General features: G+C 37.0%; 1 protein-coding gene across 1 annotated transcript in view; it reads left to right on the forward strand.

Moving 5' to 3' along the window:
- Nucleotides 1–23,584, forward strand: part of GPATCH2 (G-patch domain containing 2) — a 123,941-nt gene that overhangs the window by 5,513 nt on the left and 94,844 nt on the right. Inside the window, exons 2-5 of the mRNA XM_033055022.1 lie at nucleotides 4,243–4,956; nucleotides 10,173–10,234; nucleotides 19,358–19,540; nucleotides 20,323–20,402. Of these exons, the coding sequence (XP_032910913.1) occupies nucleotides 4,243–4,956; nucleotides 10,173–10,234; nucleotides 19,358–19,540; nucleotides 20,323–20,402 (1,039 nt within the window). The remainder of the gene's footprint in view (nucleotides 1–4,242; nucleotides 4,957–10,172; nucleotides 10,235–19,357; nucleotides 19,541–20,322; nucleotides 20,403–23,584) is intronic.

A 23,584-nucleotide genomic window follows, 5' to 3' on the forward strand; every position in this document is an offset into this window, starting at 1 on the left:
TCAATCCAGATTTCAGACACACTTATTAATAAAACAGAGCTCTCAAAACTAGTGCTTCTAAGGCTTTGTGAAAATAATTTCTGAGGTGGAGAAATGGGATTCAAATTAGTACCTATGTGAAGATAAAGGTACTCTGTGCTATGAGACATGAGAGAATCCATATGGGAAAAGATTATAGGAAGTCAGGTTTTATAATCCTGATGTTGAAGGAATGATTTGATGTTTCTTGTGCTTTTAGCTTGGGATCAAGGTAGTTTCTGAAGAAAGCAAAACTCATGGTTGTTTTTGGAATTGTTGAAGCACGAAGCAGCATAAATTTAGCTGCAAAAAGCCCCCATCCTGTTTAACAGGAAAAGGTATAGAACTAGAAAGTAAATGTAAATGCAGCTGTTGGTTTCGCAAGAGATAATGCCTCTCCTTAAGAGTTGTGCTACTAAATTAGCTTTTCCATCAGTGTGTGTTTGTTAAATATTTTGTGAGCAGTGAGAGCTCTTGTTGTGTACTTTAGGTGAGAGATGAACACACATGATACTTAATTTTCACTGAAAAAGTGAGTGGCCATTATTTCCATTAGGATTTTCAATTTGAATATTAATACTGAACAGAAGCTGTGTGATCTGTTTTGGAGCAGGTGAAAACAGTTATGCTTTTTCCCGCAAACAGGACTTACGTGATCCGTTCTGATGAGGGTTAGAGAGAAAATGGGTCAGCCTTTGGTGTACTACATTAAAATCGCTTGAGATAAATGTAAAGGTCAGTGTAGGCAAACTTGATTTTCTTGTAGTAAAGTAGGATTCTCTCCTAGTGAGGACATTACAGTTTATTGCTAGCTGTGGGCTGTTGCTGTAACAGCATTTTTATAGCCTTATGTGAGTCGTGCTAAACTGTGGCTCATCTGAATATTTTATGTACCTCAATATGTTGTTCTACATTCGTTGTTACAACCTTTGAAATTTCTTGTCTTACTGAACACTGCTGATCCTCACGGGTAATGTCCTTAATACTTCTTGTAGTTATTTTTCAACTTGTTTCAAATGCAAATATTTTTGTTACAGTTCCATCTGCAGCAATGATTAAAATTGCTTCATAGGTTTGGAATACAAGTTTGACAGCTGGTTGTGAGCAATAGAGAAAGTTGCAAAATTGAGTTTCTCTGATAAATAATGCTATAATAGAAATACAGTTCTGAATTTTGGAGACAGAGCAGTTAATCTGAAATCTGTCTGGCTGCTGCTACCTTTGGGTTTTTTGGTGTTTTTTTTCCTTCAATTATAGCAGGAGAAATGAGAGCACCGATAAAATTAAGCAAAAGAGATTTTTTGGGTTTTCAGGAGAAGGAGTTTTAATGTGGATCACTGGTATGTTGAAACTGCAGTGTGAATAGAAAGCTGAAGTGATTTGTGTTTGCATTCTCAATCTATTGCAAAGGAGCTTGCACTGTCCCAAATTGATCAAGTAATTCTCATTTGTAATAATCCTAAGGAAGGAATAATTACAATAATAATTAAAATTAAAATAATTAAATAATTAGAATGTATATTTGTCTAATCTCCATAGGAGGTGATGCAGGTATGATACAGTTATATTATACATTGGACCATGGCTGCAGTTTTTAGGGCAAATAAGGTCACTGCCCTGTGCAAACCTTTATACAGGAGTTGTAATGAAGAGACTTGATATTCAGTAGAAAATATTTAATTGCAGGAATGCACAGTATTGAAAGGTATGGTCTGCTGGAAATTAAAACCCTTTACTACTCAGAGTCATTTGAGAATCTTGTTATCCCTTTACTTCAAAAATACTTGAGGATGTTCACTTTTCTTGAGTTTCATCTTTAGATCTGGCACCATCTGTATTGCAGTATTTTGGGAGGAATTCAGGACAAGTTTCATGTAGGTATAAAAATCAGAGCTGGATATATTGTGTTTGATCTTGAAGTATTTTGGAACTAAGGCAATTTTACCGCCATACTTGTGCCATTATCTGGAGTAAATTGGTGTGTCGACTCTGGGAGTTACATTGATTTTAGTGATATAGTTACCATACAGATTAGGGATACTGAATTGAAGGAATTAATCAAAAACTATGGTGCAAGGTGTTAGAGTCCCTGTCTTCTCTTTCTCTTTTGCTTTGTGCTACAGAATCACTAAGAGAATGGGCTGCAAGAGATTTATATAAGCTAGTTCATATTCTGGCAGGCTTGCAGAAATCTGTTCATTTGGAGAGCTAAATCTGGGTTTAAGCCTACAAATTCACATTTTGGTGCATCTCCATTTCTATCGGTTTGCCATAGATGCAGAAGTGTGTGGGAGGAAGGGCTGGGCAGGCATTTGAGGGAATTGGTGTCTCAAATTAACGCAAAAATGCTGCAGTTTGTCTGTTCAAGTGTTATGGCTTCTGTTAAATGAGTGCAGAAAAGCCCCTTACATCTCAAAGCATCTCATTTCTGGTATGTCCACCTCTGGAGATGCCTGTCCTCATGGGGGTTTAACAAGAAGGCTAAAGGGGCAAGTGCCCTCCCACTGCACATATAGCCATGGAGAAACATGGGCTAAGGCATCTGTTTAAGCATGTTGTGAACCAAATGGATTAAGGAGAAAGTGTAGCACTTTTCCAGAGTTGTCTCACCATTTGCAAGACGATATAACTGTGTTGTACTAAGAGCCAAAGAAAACATTAAGAGGGAGTAATATGACTAGAGGTTACATCAGGACAGAAAAAGACATATGGGAAATAAATGCAAGTGACACAGCAGTTTCAATAATTCAAAGTAAGCATATATTTCTACCATTTTCTGTGCTGTTATGTTCTTGCAATTGAAATGTTTTAACTAAGTATTTCTGAAAATTGTTTGAAAGGAGAATATATAACTTCTTTAGGTAACCTATTTCATGAACATTTTGATTTCTTCTTAAACATGTTCTTCAGTTCCTCCATTAATATTTAAGACTGCCCATTCATCCATCACCATTTGATGTTGGAGTTTGTCCTGAGTGGCAGTGTGATCTGTCTAGGTTTTCTCCACATCTCCAGCAACTGAGTATGTGTAGAAAACTTGTAATTATAGGTTCCTCCAGTCATTTATATTAGAAAACAAAGGGAGGAGTCTTGCATTTAAATGTCCTCTACATAATTTACCGAACGTACAATGTCTCCCCTATGCATCAGTTTGTGCAATGTAGTAGCAAGCATGAAAATTATTCTTTGCTTTACCTCAAGGAAAGGGGTCTTCTGATGTTTTGATATGAGAGTCTGATTGCCGTGTTTATGGAGAAGGTTCACAGCCTTCACAGAAGGATTAGCGTTCAGCAGCAGTCATTTAATGTTTTTGTAATTACATTCATGCAATGCATGGGTGAACTTACTGAAGCATACTGAGTTAAAGACATGCTAAATGCTAGTGAAATTTGAAGAGGAAGGAGCAAAACATTTAAAAGGGTAAGGCCTTGATTTAACACTGTATGTTTAGAGATTTTTTTTTCCTTAAGCAAACATGGGAGTCTATAGATACAAGTGCCTGCATGTGGTAGGAAACTTTGCTTTTAATACTCTAGAATTTCTGTAGTTGGGTATTCTCTCAACATAACTTCACTGAATTGATATTTTTTTAAAAATCGAACAGATATCAGCAATTCGAAAAGACAGAATTAGTTGCTATTAGGAAAAAAGTCATATTATCCAAGGATTGCTGTCTTAACTTCATTTTGGCGTTTAGGCAGCATTAAGAGATAATCATCCTTAAAAATATTTTATCATAATGGAAGTCTTAAGCAGAACACATTAATGTACATCAAGGAGAATATTATGTATTCCATTTCCCATTCCTAAATTTAAAATATGCTCCTTACCTGCAGTTAGAGTGAGTGCTCTTTGTTGATGTTCTTTCCATGTGGAATCCCTGACAGTCATATAAATGTGATGAGATTAATTAAAACTAAACAATAACAGTGAGGCCAGAAACAAATGGGGGAACCCCATGGCTGCCTCTTCTTTCCAAGATGGAGGTTTGGGAAGATGCCTTTTAAAAGGAACTTATGCTGGTGCACTAGGAATTTTGTAGGACTGGTTGGCAAGGTTTTGCATGTTGGCAGAAAGAATCAATGGCCATCCTGTAAAGATTATTCTACCTTGTCTAAAGTGACCAAAATGATTTAGCCAAATGAAGTTGTTGTAATTTATGCTTAGCACTTTTAATTCATTTGTTGTTTTCTTGTGTGGTTTTTCTTCTTTTGAAATCTACAGGCATTTCAGTAGGACTATGGAGGAGCTGGTTCATGATCTGGTCTCGGCACTGGAAGAAAGTTCAGAGCAAGCCAGAGGAGGTTTCGCTGATACTGGAGATCATTCTCGAAGCGTGTCTTGTCTTCTAAAGAGGCAGGCAAGGAAAAGGAGGGGACGGAAAAGGCGTTCATTTACCACCCATCATCCCTGGGAGACTGGTCACTGCCTAAGTGAAGGCTCTGATTCCAGTTTAGAGGAATCAAACAAAGACTACAGGGAGAATCATGCTACCAAGAAAGACCACAGTGATTCTGATGACCAGCTATTGGTTGCTAAACGTAGGCCTTCCTCAAACTTAAATAACATTAGAGGCAAAAGACCTCTGTGGCACGAACCGGATTTGGCTGTGGACAGTTTGGGAAACAGAACTTTGCGCAGGAGGAGAAAGGTAAAACGCATGGCAATAGATCTGCCTTCAGAAGTCTCTAATGCACTGACAATAACTCAACAGCAGGATAACAGCAGAGATCAACAAATGGACAATAACAATAAATCATACCAGCACCAAGAGTTTTCCAAGAGCAAAGTGAAAAAAAGAAAAGTATCTGCAGCTCGACAAGGTCCAGAAATCTTGGATGAAGGAGTAGTTATAGAAAATGAAGAAGTGAATCAAGCAAATAAGGACAAAATGGAGTATGAGGAGCAAAAAGGCTCAGATGAGAACATGAGTGACAGGTTATTTTTTCTTTTTCTTTTTACAGAAACTTTGGATAATATTTGTTTGCTTTTATTGCTGTTTCTTGTATTGGGAGTCTTCAGATTTTTTGTTGATTCCAGAGTTAGAATTCTAGCATCAATAGTATCTGTTTTAACAAATTACTCTTAATGTTTTTTAAATCTACAATTTTTTATGTATTAATTGCTCAGGTTAAGGATTTCAGCATAAAATAGAGAGTGATGTAGCAGAGGAATAACCAAGAAAACAGTTTTGTGAAATAATACATTTTAATTGTTTCAAGATTAAGAATGATAAAATGCACCTACGAATAACACAGGTTTTTCTGGATATTTCAACTGGTAACAGTTGTCAGATAAGAATTTAGTGGTTTTCCAATTTCTAGGCATTGGTGCTTTGATTGTTATCCCTATTTGTCAGAAAGGTTGTCAGTGTTTAGAGTCACCATTTAGACAGTATGTTCTGGTGTGTCATGGGCATAAAAAGTCTGCAGGTTGCCAAGGATATACATCATTTACGAAATGCAAAAACCAATTTACAGTTCAGAAACACCTGAGCTTACCATTAGAAAAATGGAGGAATGATGACCCTTTGGCAGTACACCTCATCCATCCATTCCAGACAGCAGTCATACTACAGTGGTAATTGTTTCCAAAGTATTATTTTGACAACACAGTCAGGTGTAAGTCATTTTTCCGCTACACACAGGGGATGTTAACTGCAGGGCCTGGTAAAGCCTGGTTTTGTTTATTCCACATGCCAGGTTCTGAATACAGAAGTGTCAGCACGACAGACACATCTTGAAAGATGTAATTTTCATCAGTTCCTTGACGGCACTGGTGTTCCTGGTTTTTTGTAAGCATTTTATCTGTAAATTGTTAAGCCTTTTCCTTACAGGACAGAGATGCAGAGAGTGGTTTTGACCAGAGCAGTCAGATTGGTTACTATAATAACAGCAGCAATGTTAAATGACTAACTCCAGTTACAGTCAGAAAAGTCCTAAGTCTTTTTGTTGCATACTCCTTTGTCCCTCACCTGTGAACAAGAAGCAGCTGGAAGAGCTGAATATATCCCAAGCCTTAAACATTTTTACTTACATGTTAATTACTAGAGCAGAACTCACCCTTCAAGGCAACCAGTGTAACTTTAGGCATCCCCCTTTGACAGGCAAGTTTGGAGTCTGTGCTGCCAGGAAGCCTTTAGAAAACTTCTTTTCTTTGATGGTACTTGGAGTCTGTTTCTCCCAAGTCTGTGACCTAAAACAGATGTTTAAAAATTTCCTTCAAACATTGCATAGTTTTTCATATCTCCATAGTCTTGTTGCATTTATTATTTATAAAAGACTTTCTGTTATGCTAAAAGGGTAACAGTTCTTCAGCTCAAAATTTCCATAGCTAATTTTGGGTGGAGAGAAGAGTGATCAATAAGGATATTCTCTTGTAGACTCCCAGAAAGGAGCTAATCAGGTCAGTCTGAATCTTCTTTCTCAAAAGAAATGTTACTGTTTTAAAAGTTGATCTTCCTCTTCAAAATGTTTGCTGTTTTGTTTCCCCAAATGCTGCTTTTGCTCAAGTCATACTCCAAATGCTTTTCTATGGCCCTAGTAAATAGTCTTTAAAACCATTCTCATCTTCATGGGGTTTTCTGCTCATGCACACAGTAGAGTGATGGTCTGTCATTCTACTGATTTTTTTTCAATGTTCAGCTGTACCAGAAAGTTTTGAAATCACTGAACTAGAAAACTTGCATTTCATTGTGTGGTTAGAAATCTGCAGTATCTAAGCCTCAGGTGATACTGTATCAGAATATTTTGTTTGTACATAATTTTAATTTATGTTAATTTAACTTTACTTAGATGCAATAGTGCCTTTATTAGAGATTGTTTAGCTAGAAGAATTTGAAAGAATCAGCAAACTCTTAAGAGTATGTTCTAAAAGTGAAAGGTTAGATTTTAAAAGGGAAGATAGGATTGTACAAGAAACAAAGAGCAACAGCATCTTGGATAACACCTGCACTTCAGCAACACTTGCTGGAAGAGGAAGAATAAAAAGTCTACAAAGTTGCTTTTGTTTTGTATGCAATAATCAGTGCAATGATTCATTAATTCTTAAAAAAGGACTCAATTTTTTAGACTTTTTTTTTTTAAACAAAACAAAGCTGATAAATTTTAAGGCGAGTTAAATTGCTTGGCTCTAAAACCAGTCAGAAGTTTTCAGTGTATACATGACATTATTTGAAACCAACATGGTTTTGAAGTGCACATTAAAAATGTTAAGTGACGCTTCTTTTACAGTCTTTTATCTCTCTATGTGAGTGGTCAAACACTAAAAAGCAATAACCAGGTTTTAAGAAGTTGGAGGAGGAGTCTTCAAACTCTTGAAGTGTCAGTCTCTAAGTGATCCCAGAGATTAATTCCTGCAAAGATTATTTTAAGCACTGGAAAGATTGTGATGAGAGCTTATCCCTCCTTATCCTCAAGACACAGGTTTTGGTCAGTTTTAGCCAAATTCAGCACTGTGTGATGTTCTGGTGCTATTTAATTCCCATAAGCTTTGGCACTTGTTTGTGTTGGAAGTAGCTGAAGAGAGGTGAAATCTCAATTGCCTGATTTGAAAGAGAAGAAGCAGTGAAGCTCAGAGGCACCACCTACTGTGGCCAGGGGGAAAACAGGAGCTGGTCACATCCTGGGGACACAAAGCTCCCATGTCTCATGTAAAAACCAAGGCACCAGACAGCTTGTTAGTCATAGGAACTGCAAATGACAAGTATTTCTTCTTTGTTTCTGTAAGTGTAGAAATAAAGATGCAAAAGCTTTTTGGATAGTTTAGCTGTTCCTTCCAAATTTTTGGTTGCACACATTATTTATAGGACTAAAAGGAGTCTGTGGGCTTTTCCTTTTTCATGGAAGTCTTGCTGGGAGCAGAATTCTCATTACAAAGTTGAGGAATTAGCAGTAAACACTGCAAAATTAGAATAAAACTGGAAATGCATTCCATCATAGCAGCTTCCGTGTACTTAGATAATAAGGTATTTAGATAACAATGTATTAATTCCAGAGGTTTTGAATTTATTCAGTGAAATGACTGCTATGTAGCAATTATCTCAGCTGTAATCCCTGCCCAACATGACTGTGGCCTGAGGAGAGTGAGCACTGTGCCTGCCATGGATATGCTAGTGTTAGTTTGAATTTTAAAATTTTTTTAGATTTTTTTCAAAAATTTCAGGTGGTTATGTTTTCATGTGGTGACTAGTCTTTCAGTGAGAATTATTTCAAATTGAAATATCTTATTTAAAAAAGGGAAGGAGACTGTTCTCAAAGTTGAAAATTTTGGTAGGGAAAGTGGCTGAAGTATTGGGGTTAAAAGGATTTCCTGACTTTATTTTAAAACATGCAATTAAACAATAAATGGACAAGAAGAATCTATGAAGAAGGGATATTTTTTCCTTTGAAATGGATGATGTAAAATTGTGCACAATGAAATCTACAGACAGTAAAGCCGTCTGTATATAGTTAAAGTGAGGGTGGGATGCTTGCTAAAAGGGAATTACTAGGACTTGAACTATTAGAAAGTTGGAGTCTTGATCTCCCTCACAAAAGGTGGTTCCATTCTCATTGCATGCACATCACCTTTCTTCTGCTTAGGGCAATTGTGCAAGTGCTTTAGTCTGTTCTGATTATATTATGTATAAGATACAGTAGGAGTGTTGCTTATGCATCAAGAATTTGTATAAGCCTAAGATACTGCAAAGATTAAGACAACTTCAAACACAGAGCTATGTCTATATATAGATATAGATATATAGATATGTTTTAAAATGCCTAATCACTGCTTTGTGTTGCCTTCTACCATATTGTGTTTCAAATCCTGTTGGGATGCCTCCCAAAGGAAGATACTAAAAACATATATATGCTTATAATTAAATATGAATTAGATTAATTTCATAGAATTCATATATTCACATGAATAATTCATATATTCATGTATTAAAAAATCTGAGACTTGCTTTTGTGAGAAATTAGAATTTAAAAGGAAATAATTTTCTTAAGTGTACTAGCTCTTTGATAGAAAAATAAAAAAAATCAGTATGAAAAGACACAAATAATTGAAAACAGTTGATTCCAAGTATAGGACAGCATGCAAATTGTAATATGAATAAGTGTACAAAGGTAAACAGACATAAAGTTCTTGTGAGTGGCTTGTATGGGCACATCAAGACTAGCCATAGTATTTATAAAATGTACTTGAATTTGTGTGCTGAACTGAAGTGTTTGTGGGTTTTTTTAAATTATTCTGCATCTCAAAATAAGTAAAATATGATAAAATTTTGATGAGAATATACCTCCTTAACATAGCTACTCTCTTGATAAAAAGTGAAATGAAGGATTTACAGGAAAGTCCTTTCATGTGGAACTCAACAAAGTGCAATCTATTATTGAAAGCCTGATTTACTATTTAGAGACAGATGGATTATTGTATGTAACAATGTGCATACAGCAAAGAACTGAATACCTTCTCATATCTTTGAATTAAGAGATGTGTGTGCATGTTGTATACACACATTCTAATTTTAAGGCCATGCTGCAAGTCATAGAAAACTAAACTGTAGGTTGTTTTTGTCGTTGATATTATGATCATGACTCATACCTATTTTCTTCAGGGTGACCTTTATTTTGATTTAATTGCCTACCTTTGTTACAAACTTTTTTTGTTCTCCCCAAATAATACATCAAACCTTAAGCAGTATCTTTCCCAGAATATTTGCAAATTATGTTCAGAAAGGTAATTTGATTTTCAGACTCTTATATTTCATGTGCTGAAGGAAGGCTTAGGCTGCCTTTGATTGAGACTTTTCCTATTTTATTGAGCAGTGGTGTTCCAGGATCAAGCTGAATTGCACAGCATAAGAAGGGACCAGCGAGCATTTGATGGAAGCAGATAATAAAATGCATCAATTGTGTCAGCACCTCGTTGCAGTCACATCTGGCTTACTGTCAGAGTACCATTAGATTCCTATGGTTTTATGTGCCAAAAATAATATGCTTTGTAGTTAATGGAACTGGGATATTTGCAGTTTGATTAAAAAAATCATCCTATTTTCTCTCCGATCTCTGCCGGGCTTAAGTTCAATCTGAGCACAGTCTTGTCTCCATAAAATTTTACAACTGAAAGATCAATTGTTCTTTTGATCAGTTTTTTTCTTTCTCTTATTACAGTGAATCCAGCAGTCTGAGCAGCAGTGATGCTGGTTTGTTTACCAATGATGAGGGAAGACAAGGTATTGAAACAATCTTTCCCTTCTCCACCCCTCAAACCACATCAGTTGAAATTCTGTAAGCGTTACAAGTTATTTCATAGGTTAATTATTGTATTTCAGTTTCTATTACTGTTTCACTGAGTGGAAGTATAGCTTGCTTTCTGTTGCTTTTTGGTTTTTTTTAATGTTTTCAGAAGGTGTATCTTGAATGTATGACTTAGTTAAAAGCTATGTTGAGAAACAGCCTCTGTAATATGATGAAGTTACTTAAAACTTGAGCATCTCCTAAAAATCATCTATACTAATTGCTCAGTTCCTCTAATTTTCTGACAGGACTCTGACTGTAGTGCTGCATCTCATGCTGTTCTTGACATGACTTTTTTCTTCCTTTTCCTCTGAACTGATAGGGCAGGATTTTATAGTTCTTTTTCATTCACGAGTTTGTTTGAAAAGTAATTTCAAGCAAACTACTTTTTCTGCAGTCTAAGTCAGATTAAAGCTGTTTAACATTTCCCATCAAAAAATTTTCTTTAATCTGAAATGTAGTGGAGATTGAAACTTTTCCTTTAGTATGCATAGTGTTCTCTTGTGTTTTTCTGTGATAAAACTGAGAGGATGAAAGTAAAATGTTGGTGTTTCTATTAGCTTTAGTCTATAATGCAACACATTTACCTGTATTATGCTATGATGGAGTAGGAACTCACTGTCTTTGACAGGAAACAAAAATGATACACAAAAAATAGTCTCTCAAGTATTTAAGACTTTCTTTTCTGTTGGAAATTTAAGTTAATGGTAATAGAGGGTGTTTTCTTACACAGTTTGCCAAAGACTACTTGAGTGCGTGCAAGAAAACAAATTCTGACCCATTCCACAAATCTAGGTTAAATGAATGTTTAGGTTTTTCCTTTTTTAAATTTCTAATTCCATCTGGTTTTGTGAGGATTGAGGCTCTTTTCAGTTGGGAAAGGATTTCTCTTACTTAAAAGAGAAGTTTTACCTTCCTTGTTCAGTGGTAACTTGTGCTACACAAGCTGTACCTCCCAACCTGAGTATCTGTTTTCAGTTGTGCTAACTCATGGTTTTTTACGAGTGTAGGTTCTCTTTGAAAAATCAGATTGATTTAGATTAAGTTCAGTGCTACAATGCATTAAGTCTGTAAGTATAAGATGAGTCAAAAAGATTTGATTTTACTTCCCTATTTCAATTTCTGTTCTAACTTGGAATTTTTAAAGCATTTGTTCTCTATGTTTATATGTAAGATGACCTATCACACTTCCTAATTGCATTATGTTTTTTCAGTACCCTTCTGGTATATTTCTGTCAATATTTCTATCCTTTAATCCTGAACTGTATTATTTAAATCTTTGAATAATATGATTGAAAACATCTGAGTTGCTTTCTGGATTTCTTGTGTATTTTGTGGGAAGAGAAAACAGAGGGATCAGTTACCAACTGTGTTTGTTTAGTGGTATGGTGTTACCTTTTTTAATGTTGGTTCTTTACAGTAAAGTTGTGGTTCTTAGTTTTGTCTGAATCTTCTTTCGGTTTCCAATTTTGAAGCAGAAGGCATTAGACCTGAAAAAGTATTTTGAAGCACAGATAAAAAGAACAACAATAATTAAACCTGAGAAGGATATTGTCATGACAAAACATTATTTTTTCAATCTCTTCTTTGAGCTAATAATTTTGTGGGTATGGTCAGAAGACTCTTACCTTCACACTGGAACTCAGACGCTTTTGAATCTACATTATAGCTTTGGTTTTGTGACACTTTTCCATGAAGGTACTATCAGAGATGCTACTTCAAAACCAAAATTGTTGATTTTCTAATAATGCTTATTGCCTCAGATAGTAAATACTAGTAATTTGTACTTTCCTAAAGTAAGGTGAGGTTATTTTATCTCTGTGAGTTAATTAGTAGCTGAACTGAGATGCATACAAAATTGACAAGGATGAAGAAAGGAGAAAGTCAATCTGATAGAAGCAAAGGAAAAGCCTAGGTTTGATAAACAGAGCTGGAAGAGGACTGGATGAAAATGTATTAAGGGAAGAAATGGCTGGTTTTGTTTTGTGGTTTTAAAACTAGACTCTAATTCCTGCCTTACCAGTGTCCCTCCTCCAGAATGTCTATCTATATCTATATCTATATCTATCTATATCTAATCTATATCTATATCATCTGTATCTATATCATCTATATCTCTATCTATATATCTATGTCATCATCATCTATATCATCATCTGTATCTTTATCTGTATCTTTAACATCTGTATATATATATATTTATCTATCTATGTTCAGAGCATCAGCCTCTTGACCTCATTTGTAGTTTGAATTTTCTGCACTTCTGACTTGAGGTTTCTGCTAAGTCAAGTGAAGAACCAGAGATTGATTAATGTTGCCTGGTGAAATACTTGTTTTAAATGATGTGCCTGCCATCACTTAGAAGCTTGGATAGCAGAGGACAAGAGGTTTCTGTTCTTCTGGGCAACATTTGTTTGTTTAATGTTTCTGAGATCAAGAAGTACATCTCATTTATTGCAGGTAAATAGTCTTAATAAGATTTTCATTATTTCCAAAAGCATATTCATCCTTTGGGACACACATTCCAGACAGAAAAATTACTAAAGCAGCAATTTCTTGGAGCATTTGGCCAGTCAATTAAATAGTTGAGTATTTAGTTAGGAACTTTGGAGTGCCTGATCTTCTGACCTTTAGTATTTTCCAAATTTTTTCACAAAGGATATGGAAATAAATTCCGTTACAGTACCTGCTCTTCTGTGGACAGAATCTCAGAAGAGTTTAATTTTTTATAATTTGATTTAAAAAAAAAAAGGTGTAGCTTTAATTGGGATAGTTATAGATACATTTTAATTCTCATGCTATAAGAGAAAATTGTTGAGACTTGAAAATCCTCTCTTCAACTTCTAATATGTGCTGTATTGTGTAACATTTTTAAAAACTTCTGTACTCTTTTCTTTTCTGTGTTCCTGTCTTACAGCTTTGTTTGATTTGTTTGGTTTCCATGAAGTCCTCATCTGAGCCCAGCCTTGTTTGCCCTCCTTTTCCAAGTTAGCCAAGTGCTTACATTAGGTTGTGTGAGAGGGCACAAGCAGCTCTCTTGCTGTGCTCTGTCCCACCGTCATAATTCCTTCTGGCAGAAGTAACTGATGCTCACTTTTGGCAGGTCCAATGTGACAAATGTTTTTATTCTGTGAAACATTATGAAACCCTGAAGAGTTAGTCAGCAAAAGCTTAAAGATCATGGAAAATGTTTAGTGATAGTACAGTCAGGGAAGAAGGTAGCTGCTGAACTATTGACAAAAATCAAGTGACCTTTTATGGGTTGTATTTTCTTCAGAGGTTTAGGGGTAAGTTTTAATAGTTAGGAAAAACCCCAAAATACTGTGATTCTATCAAGCTCTCGAGTATGCAGGTAGGAGAGTCAACAAAGTAATTGATAGACCTGAACAGCAGCAGAAGCTTATGTATGAGAAATCCCAATGATTTCTCTTTTTTCCTCTTTTTTTCCTTTTGTTCCAGGTAGTATTTTCTTGGCTGTTTTGCAATTATTAAAAACCGTACTGATAAGCAGTGTTATGCCTGGTGTAGGAAAACTTTACAAGAATTTGTAACCAAAATGTCTAGTTATGCATTGCACCATAAAATAACTATGTAATAGCCCTAACTAGTAGGATCTCCCACAGTTTCAAGGTACTTCATAGGTCAAAGACACTTTACAAGTTAAGCTTTCAACAGAATGTTAACAAAACTATTCTTATTCAGATGCCAGTAGATGATGCCCTGTTTTGGGGGAAGAAATAGTTAAATTGCAAGGATGTTGTTTAATGAGCTCTGTAGCTTGGGTGTAGCAAATAAAACATACTGTGTGTTCCTGGTTCATCTGTACTTGCACACTTGGGGAAATTCGAAGTTGACTTAAGACCTCTTAAATCATGGCATGCAGCACTTGAAATGTCCTTTAAGATCTAAGCAAGTAGGAAGGAATATTATGTTAATAAAGTGTTAAACAGTTAGAATTGGAGAAGGTCAGGGAATGTCAGAGTTCCATTGTGGATGTGGCTAAGCGTTTAAAGATTGCTGTTCATTATTTTACGATTAAACATATATTCATTACTGTGTCCTTTATGAAGATGACCCAGTACTGATTCAGTAAAAGAATTCTAGTGAGGAACTAATTTGGACCTTGCACAGCATGTCAGTAGCTGCAGGTGACAGGGTATGCTTCTCCATATAGAAAAGAAATTAGAGTGTGCAATGCAAAGTGAAATCACACTAGGTTTGAACTGTTGTGGCAAGTAAGTTTTATTGTCTTTGCAAATGAAAAAGAAATAATATAAAGTTGTTGCATATGACCTGAGTACTTGCAATCCTAAGTATTTGTATAGTATTTTTAATATGTATATCTTTTGCCAAGGTAGCTCTGTAAAGCACGAAGAGCAAGATGCAGTGTTCCTCTGTGAATGGGTAACTTGAGCTTCTGCTCTCCTGAAACTCCTTGGATGTGTTACAGTGAATATCCTGATATCTTCAATTGATTATTACAGCTGTTAGCAGTGGGGGATTTTTTTGCCTAGAAAGAGATACACTAGTCCTGGAAATGGCACTAAAATCCTGGCATATTCACAGACCCTGTGCTCGTGCTCTCTGTGCGCAGGTTGGAGGATAACAGAGCAGCACAGTATCACGTGGTGCTTGTAGGACACCAATGCCAGACTTTTCACAGTAACCTCTCCAAGTATGTTGTGGTTGTTATAGGCAAGCACATGCACTGGCTGCTGTTGAGCCTGATCTGGCCATTTTGTAATGAAACATGAAGAGGGGAGAAAACTCTCTCTTAGTGTACAGTGGAAAGTTTGTTGTAAAACTGCACTGCTTTAGCTAAAGTAATATTCAGGTGAAGCTTATCTGGATATGAAATTGCTGGTGATGCAGAAGGTGTCTGTATCCGTAGAGAAACCACCAGAAGCTCACATAAATAATTTTCTAAACTTCTTGAAGAAGAAGGCAAGGAATTTAACATGGAGCAGTAGTTAGATAAATATGTAGACATAATAATATCGAGTGAAATTTAGGGAAATAGTAATTGGAGGGAGGAGATGGCCTAAAAATAACTGAAAAAAAAAATTAAGCCAGAAACTGGCCTGGAAATTTTAGTATTGAGGTTGTCATTTCTGAGCCATAAATTGACTCTATTGTACTGATGAGTGCAGTTATAATTCAATGTAAATTACTTTGAAGTAATTCGTTGAAGCATTAACCTTACACATAAACAAGTTTGATGTATTTTAAAAATTTGTTTAGCATTGATTCTATTTTTGGAGATCTGGAGGATTTTCTACCTCTCCTGTACCTGGGCAAAATATAATAATTTACTGTAGTCCTTTGCTGAATCAGCATCCTAGGAGGAAAGGACAGTATAGTAAATCTTTGGAAGTCAAAATCTTTGAGCTTTGAGTATTCCTGAGATCACATTTGCTATGAATACCGTGCTGCCTTTTGAGAGTTGCAAATTAAGTAGAATAAAATCTAAATGTTTGGTTACCAAATTCTTGAGTGGGGAGGCCTCTGTGTTTTATTGCCTATATGTATGAGGTAGGGAATTAAATGCAGTGGTCCTCCCTCGCTCTGAAAGGGCATCCCTTTAGGGTGGAGCAACTGGTAAGCCAAATTCCTGAGAGTGCTCTCACCTGGATAAGAATAGTAGTAATAGCCTTATGCTTGCTTCAAGGAGCTAATATGATTTAAAATATTCAGAGGTTTCAGAGGATTCAGAGTTGTTTAATTTCACAGACAAGGAAGCTAAAAACCAAGTATATCTGGATCCTGCTGTCCTGTGGAAAAAAAAAGACTAAGAGGTTCAGATTTGAAGTCTGCCTTTGGCTGTAAGCAGCATAAGTGCTTAGGGAAGTGTATAATAGCATAAAAATTAAGGTATAACAGAAAATTGCTTGACATACTAATATTCCTTTTAGGAAAAGTAATTTTTTTTTTCCCAAATAAGTGCTTCTGGGTATATAGCAAAGATACCAGTTTCCTTCCATAGCTGCGCTTTGCCTTATTACACATTCCACCAACCCAATCTTAAATTGTAGTTCTTCTATGACTGCTCTGCCTCTTAAAGCTTCTGTCCCTGAATTCATCGTGGAACCCCTTTTCAGAATTCTGTGCTTACCTCCATGGATGTAATATGTGTAAGAAGACTACAGTAAATTCACGAATACAAGCCGCACTGAGTATAAGCCGCATGGCCGGGTGTTGGCAAACATTTCATTTTTTGTCCATAAATAAGCCGCACGCAAGTATAAGCCGCTCTGTGTTCGCAGCGAGGACCCGCGTGCAACAAAGTTGCCAATTAGTAACAGAACCACGGCAGGGCGGGGTTTACTGGCTCAGCTCGGGCCATGAGGGCTCGGGGCTGCCGACAGGGCTGGATGGCCCAGCTCGGCGCTGCCGCTCAGCGAGGCTGCTCGAGGCCGGCCGCCGCCACCGCTGGGCTCGGTCACCCCGGCCCGGCGCTGCCACACGGCGGCAGGGGGGGCACAGAGCCCGCCGGCACCTGCAGCGGTGATGGGAGCCGGGGATGTAGCCTACCTGCTCCTGCAGTGGCGGCACGCGGGGACGGGAGCCCTCTGAGCCGTGGGGCGAAGCAGAGAGAGCTGCCCGCCTTCCCCCGAGCCGTGGGGCCAAGCAGAGAGAGCTGTCCCTGCCTCCCCCAAGCCGCGGGGCCAGCAGGAGGGAGCTGTCCCTGCCTCCTCCAAGCCGCGGGGCAAAGCGGAGAGAGCTGTCCCTGCTTCCCCCAAGCCGCGGGGCCAGCAGGAGGGAGCTGTCCCTGCCCCCCCCGAGCCGCGGGGCAAAGCGGAGAGAGCTGCCCCGCCTTCCCCCGAGCTGCAGGGCCAAGCAGAGAGAGCTGTCCCTGCCTCCCCCGAGCCGTGGGGCCAAGCAGAGAGAGCTGTCCCTGCTTCCCCCGAGCTGCAGGGCCAAGCAGAGAGAGCTGTCCCTGCCTCCTCCGAGCCGTGGGGCCAAGCGGAGAGAGCTGTCCCTGCTTCCCCCGAGCCGTGGGGCTAGCAGGAGAGAGCTGTCCCTGCCTCCCCCGAGCTGCAGGGCCAAGCAGGAGGGAACTGCCCCGGCTTCCCCACCCCCTGTGCTGCCTGCACAGAGCAGCTCCACCCGCTGCGCAACAGAGTATCAATTTGTAACAACCGCGTAAATGCCGGGTTTTACTGGCAGGAGCTCGACTTTGCAGTTTGCACTGACTTGGTTTGCACTCCCAGGGTTGAAAATGTCAGAAAATTATTCACATATTGGCTGCACCTGAATATTAGCCGCTTTCACGGTATGAGAGCAAAATTTTGGTCAAAACAGTGCGGCTTGTATTCGTGAAATTACTGTACTTTTGAGCTCCTGATAGTATTTCTTGTTAGTGAAGATGTCTGGAGCTCTCATGACAAAATACAGAGACAAAGCTTAACAAACATGAAAGTTTGGAAAGTGTTTCCAAACATAAAAGTTTAGAAAATCAAAACAAAGGATTTCAACTTCAACTCTGAACCACAGACCAATCTAATTAAAAGCTGTGATTCTCCTTCCACTACCACCAGTGTCCCTATTAAGTATTCTTAGAGCTCCTCCAAAGAGCCCATACCTGTAGGCCCATACCAAGGTTTTAACAAAAGGAGAATAGAATTAATGGTGAATGCCTTTGTGAAATGCCACAGCTATAAATGAGGATTAGAGTGAATAGGGAAATCAGGCTGAAATGTTTCAGGAATGCAAAGAAATTTAAATCTTATTCTGACCTATGTATCTCTTTTCACCTTTGTTTTCCCCTTCCTCCATGTAAAAGTTCCTGTTCTGTAGCCTCTGCTAAGTTTGCTTTTAGTAGTGATCATTAAAGGTGTAAGGATCCCATTTCACCTGCAAGTGACCAGTGAAGGGCTATAATGGTTCTATATTTCCAAGAAATACTTGTCCTGGTTGAATGTTTATAGACATTTTCACCTGTACTTGATTACAAATACTGCTTACATTCCAACAGTTTATTTGGAGAAGATGTGTTGTATTTTATTTTTTAAAAAAATTTGGCTTTGGTTTTCATCATTTGTGTTTCCCCACTATGGCACTGACAGTGAAATTTTGCACAAATGCTTTTTTATTCTTGAAATCTGTGCCTTACAAATCTTACCTGTCTATCTTGCTTAATTTATTTACGAATAAAAGTGGAAATGTCAAGCAAATAATTTATGTGCAGAAATAATGAAACATGGTTTGGATAGTTTGAAGTGGAATAAAATGTACAGCACATACCCTAATCTAAGTTTTGGGTGCAGGAAAGAAAATTTCCCATGTCTTTTGAAGATATTTTCTGTTCTTCTGAAACTAAATGGTGTGTGTAAAAGAACGTAAACTTTATTTTAGGTTGCCTGTGTGTTTGTAAGCTAATTTTAAGATTAGATTTCAGTCTTGTGTTTTCAGTCTTATTTCTTAATTTAAATCCAAGTATTTAAATTCTACATACATAATATTGTCAGTAAAAATGACCAACTTTGTGTTATAATGCAGTATAATTCTCAATCATGTGATACTGTCAGTTTTCATTTAAAATCAACTTTTTCAAAACTTATTTCTAAATGAACTTAATCAAATTAACTTCATTTAGTCACATCTGTTCATGATTGTTTTCCCCTTTTACTAGCCATACAAATCATGAAATTAAGCAAATTATATACCATTATCAGCTGCAAAGAACCAGTTTGTTTTATACCTTTTAATTCCCTGCAGGAGATTAAGGCTTGTTTTTTTGTTAATATGTAAAGTGCAGTAACTTAAATGGATTTCCCCACAGTTATTGCCAAAAGGATTAACTAGTTTATTATTGTTTTCACTATTGTAAATTGGTTTTAAAACATTACATTTTATGATGTTTCATTGATGGCAATGCTTGTCATGCTATTGAGAAACATTTTCCAAATAAAACTGCTATATAGGAGTAATTGTTACACAGCTATAAAGCAAAAGAAATAATAATCCTGTCAGAGTATTTATTGATGGTAACATCTGATTTTTATCTTCTCTGCTCCTCCCTCTTTTTGGGGGGATTTGGGAATCCTGCCCTCACACAGGTGATGATGAGCAGAGTGATTGGTTTCATGAAAACGAATCAGGTGGAGCATGTGGAATTACGGGGGTTATTCCATGGTGGGAACAAGAAGATTCCACAGAACTGGAGAGAGAATTGCCTGACCCAGTCTTTGAAAGTATCTTAACTGGCACTTTCCCTCTTATGTCCCGCTCCGGGAGGAGAGGTAAGTAGCAATCAAGCAAATGCAAGCTGTAGAATCACTTGGGTACAGTAGAAAGACATCTGTGGATTATATGAAATATGTAAAATGTGGACAAGATCTTGGAGTTACCCATTTATTTCCTTGAAATGTTAAATTTGTAAGATATCATTAGAGAGAAATAAGTCAATTATTAGTGAAGTCAGAAGGTGGAACATGGCTCATTTTAATGGCCTTCTTTTTTTATTTGTCTTAATGTTTGCATTGAGAATTTTTTAACATTATTTTAAATGAAACTTGATGTTTCATTTCCTTCCTGGCTTCTGCTGTGATGTATAGAATTCTGTAGGAGTTCTTTAATTTAAAGGCTGGACAGACTATTGTGACCATCTGCTTTGCTTTATGGTCAGGCCATGTTGTTTGTGTAGAAGAGGAAAGGATTCCTCTAGAGCACAGATTGCTTTGGAGGACTTGGTCTCTGCAGATTGGCCAGATTTTATGATTCCTATTGATAAGGAAGTTGTAAGTGATGCAAAAATCACTCTTCTACTGTAGTTCAATATGTTCTTGTGCTGCCAGCTGTGCATAGATCCAGGGTGGCAGTAAGAACAACTGCAGAAATATTAATTTTCATGATAATTTGTTCTCTCACTTACTTTTCCCATTCTGTGCTCTGTGTTTCCACCCATGAAATGTTTGCCAATAAGATGGTTTTGGTTCATATTGATAGATTGGTGTGTAATGGTGAATTTTATTGGTTCTATGATAGAGAAAATATTCTTAAATGAACTTGTACTTTTTTGTAGGTTTCCAGAGTAGATGTAGTCATCTTCATGGAATGCCAGCAAGAAACATAAAAAAGGCTTCAGGAAACCAGAATGCACTGGTAGGTGTTTTCATTTTTGTTCTGAAAGGTTCTTTAAAAATAATATTCCTCTTACACTTGTTCCCTGATGTTATGGATGGGTAATGGATCTGGAAGACTTGGTGCCACTGTTCCCTGAGTGTGTTTGTTCTTTTTAAATATTCTGAGGTCCCACTGCAGAAGAAAGAGTCAGATATTGTTTCTCAGTGCTTGTTTTGAACTAAGCAAAGGGTAAAGTTTTCAGTACGGGGGTGGGTGTGTGTATAAACTACCATTTTCAGTATGTATTTTATGTCTGTATGAAAACATGCTTCGTTTTTATGATGAAAATCAAGTCAATTTCTTTTCTGATAATGAAAAAATTCCAGGATGCATTCTGGTACAATTCAGGTATTTTTCTAATCTCAAAAATCTGCTTTGAAAAATATGTCTCTGTTCTCTTTGGTTTAGTTTACACCTGTGTGGTCAGGTGAAAAGTGTATATACAAAAAAAATTAAAACAGGTTATCCGTGCACCTGCTATAAAGATCATGCATTTCTTTGGACTGAGCCTGTTCTAAGGCTGGAACTGCGAATGGGATGGTTGGGGTTTTTTAGTACTTACAGCCCTAGGGCCATGTTTATAAGTGGAGGAAAGAACTCACCCGTCTTTGCATTTCTGTGCAATCTGAGATTTTCCCACAGCTTTTGTCCAATATAAGTTTCTAATACCTTTTTTGGAATTTTTCTTTTGAGAAGGGCATGATGAGAAGAGAAATTTGACTTTTAAATGCTAAAATGTATGAATTATAACCCAGTCTATTCCTTTCTTATAATAAAAATGTTTGGAAGAGGAAGAGAATGTGGGAGATCCTTTATCAGGTGTAAGAAACATAGGCCAGGACAATAAATACTGCAACATGAATATTCTTTAGTATTTGACAGCATTAAATATTTTCAGATTTAAGTTGCCTAAACAGCATAAGTTGCTTCTGAGAAATGTAAGAGTTATTATATGTGGAGAGAATAGAAAGGCACTGCTAGAAATTTAACTCATTTTGAAGAGGCAAGATTTTTGTAATTGAAGTTCCTGTCCAATAATTGCCATTTGGAGCTGAATAAGATGCTTTAAAACCTTGGCCTGTGATCTCTGCTGTTAGTGGTCATGAATTAGATGAATGCTATCTAGTTCTTGGTTTCCTATCTACCTATTTTTATTTTTGGTTCAGTGCTTGCTTGAGCATATCTGGGATTTGTAGCCCATTTTCTAGGCTTATTGCAATTTCACTCTGGTATTTTATAGGAGCTATTATAACTGATAGGTTAGCTTCATGGTGCTGATGATACATGGCTTAACTACCCTAAAACCTGTCTTTTTCCTCTAAATTGTAAAAAGGTGATTAAATTTCAATTGATGAAGATATACTGTGAATGCATATATATAATAAAAAATCCTAATGTTTATTTTCTGCTACGCTTTCTGGATTGTCCTTAGGAGCCCATTTTGTGTTCCAGTCATGATATCCCATATATAATTATGGTATTGTAGTTCCCTTTGTAACAAAAATCCAGGCCAATCTACTAAAGACTGATAATTCAGTTACCTCCAGTTATTAAATGTATCATTTGCATGATGTTGTGGAAGAAGGTTGGCATGTGAATGTAGCTTCTGAGTCACTCTGTTTAGGCAGGAGTCACAAATAGAAGGGATGTGCTGTTAGCTCTGCAGATGCAGTTTTCTGACCTCCTTAATGACTATTTATGTTGGTGGACACATCTGCTGCATCTGTCTTTGCAAACGTGGCTATATAAACCAGAGCTCATGTGCTTCCTTTTGTCAGTGATTGCTTCTGAAAGAAAATCTTCTTTAGATACTTCAATCCAATGACAAAAAAAAGTCATTTAATACCTGTGACATCTGATAACACAGAACAAGAAGTAATTACTGCTATTAGATGGTAACAGTGAAGAAGAGCAAGAATGCTTTTAGAAAGATTAATATCCTGAGGAAAGAACACTGCAGACTCAAGTTATTGAACAGAATTGTGGTGTGAATGAATTCTTTTTTTAACAGCAAGGAGTCTGATGTCTGTATCACTGCTTTTACACAGACCTTAAAGCGAGACAACATTAAAAAATAGAAGAGATACACTACTGAAAAGACACACATTGTATCTTGTGTTCAGTCTAAGGATGTGTAATTTGTATCTAGGGAATGTGGGCGTACGGTTGACCTTTTGCATACAGTCAAGGCTTAAGCTGTTTTGAAAAGCTTGGTTGAATGTTCACAATTACAGCGGCCAGTAAAGTCTGGGTGACATCACAGGTTTGGGGAAGGCAGAATGAACTATGATAATACCTTGATATACCCTCATCCTCTCAAATTGTTTAATGCCCAATGTTTGCGTGCTCACATCATGTTCACAGCACAGTGGGAGCTGAAGTAAACTTGAATTTGAGGTAGCCACAGCTGGCACTTAGATTCTCTCCAGAAGCTCTTCCTGTGTTTCATGAATGAGTTGCTTAATTTGAGCAAACTCATGGGTCTCTCTTTATCAGGTGTACTGCCTTTGAGTCAAAACACTTTTTTAATAATCATGCAACACTGGACAAGAAAGAGAGAAGTTAAAACCTGGCCTGCACATATTTTGAAAATACTTTTTTAATCCAATGTACAGGTTGAATGAGTTATCATACAGCAAATGACAACTGAAAAGACTGACCAAGAAAATAAAAATTAATACAACTTGCTTATAGCCTTTCAATTGTTCATTTGATAGGCACGTTTTTAATGGAATCTATAATTAAGTAGTTTTCATGTATATATTTTGGGTTGCAACTATAATGGTGACTTTTCATGTCTTCATTGATACGTTTTGTGACAGCATCAACTGTAACTATATATGAAAAGAAATAGAAAAACATGTGGTTTCTCTAATACCATACCAAGTTGATAATAGTAGCTTTGTAGTTAAAATTAGAAAAACTATACATTTGCTTTCAAATTTAATGTACTCTTTTAATAAGGTTTTTATTGCATGAAATCTCACCGTGGTTGAGTTGAATGGGTTGAATTCTGAAGTTAGTTATATATGACCTGATCAAGTGGTCTCAAGCCCCACATTGCTTTATGTTAGGCAAAGACCCAAGTCCTACAATTTAGAAGTAGTGTTCGGTGAATGAAACACTGATTTCTTAGAATGAATGCTTTTTTCTTTAGGTCT

The sequence above is a fragment of the Catharus ustulatus genome, chromosome 3, assembly GCF_009819885.2.
Source record: "Catharus ustulatus isolate bCatUst1 chromosome 3, bCatUst1.pri.v2, whole genome shotgun sequence".
In the NCBI taxonomy this organism is placed as follows: domain Eukaryota; kingdom Metazoa; phylum Chordata; class Aves; order Passeriformes; family Turdidae; genus Catharus; species Catharus ustulatus.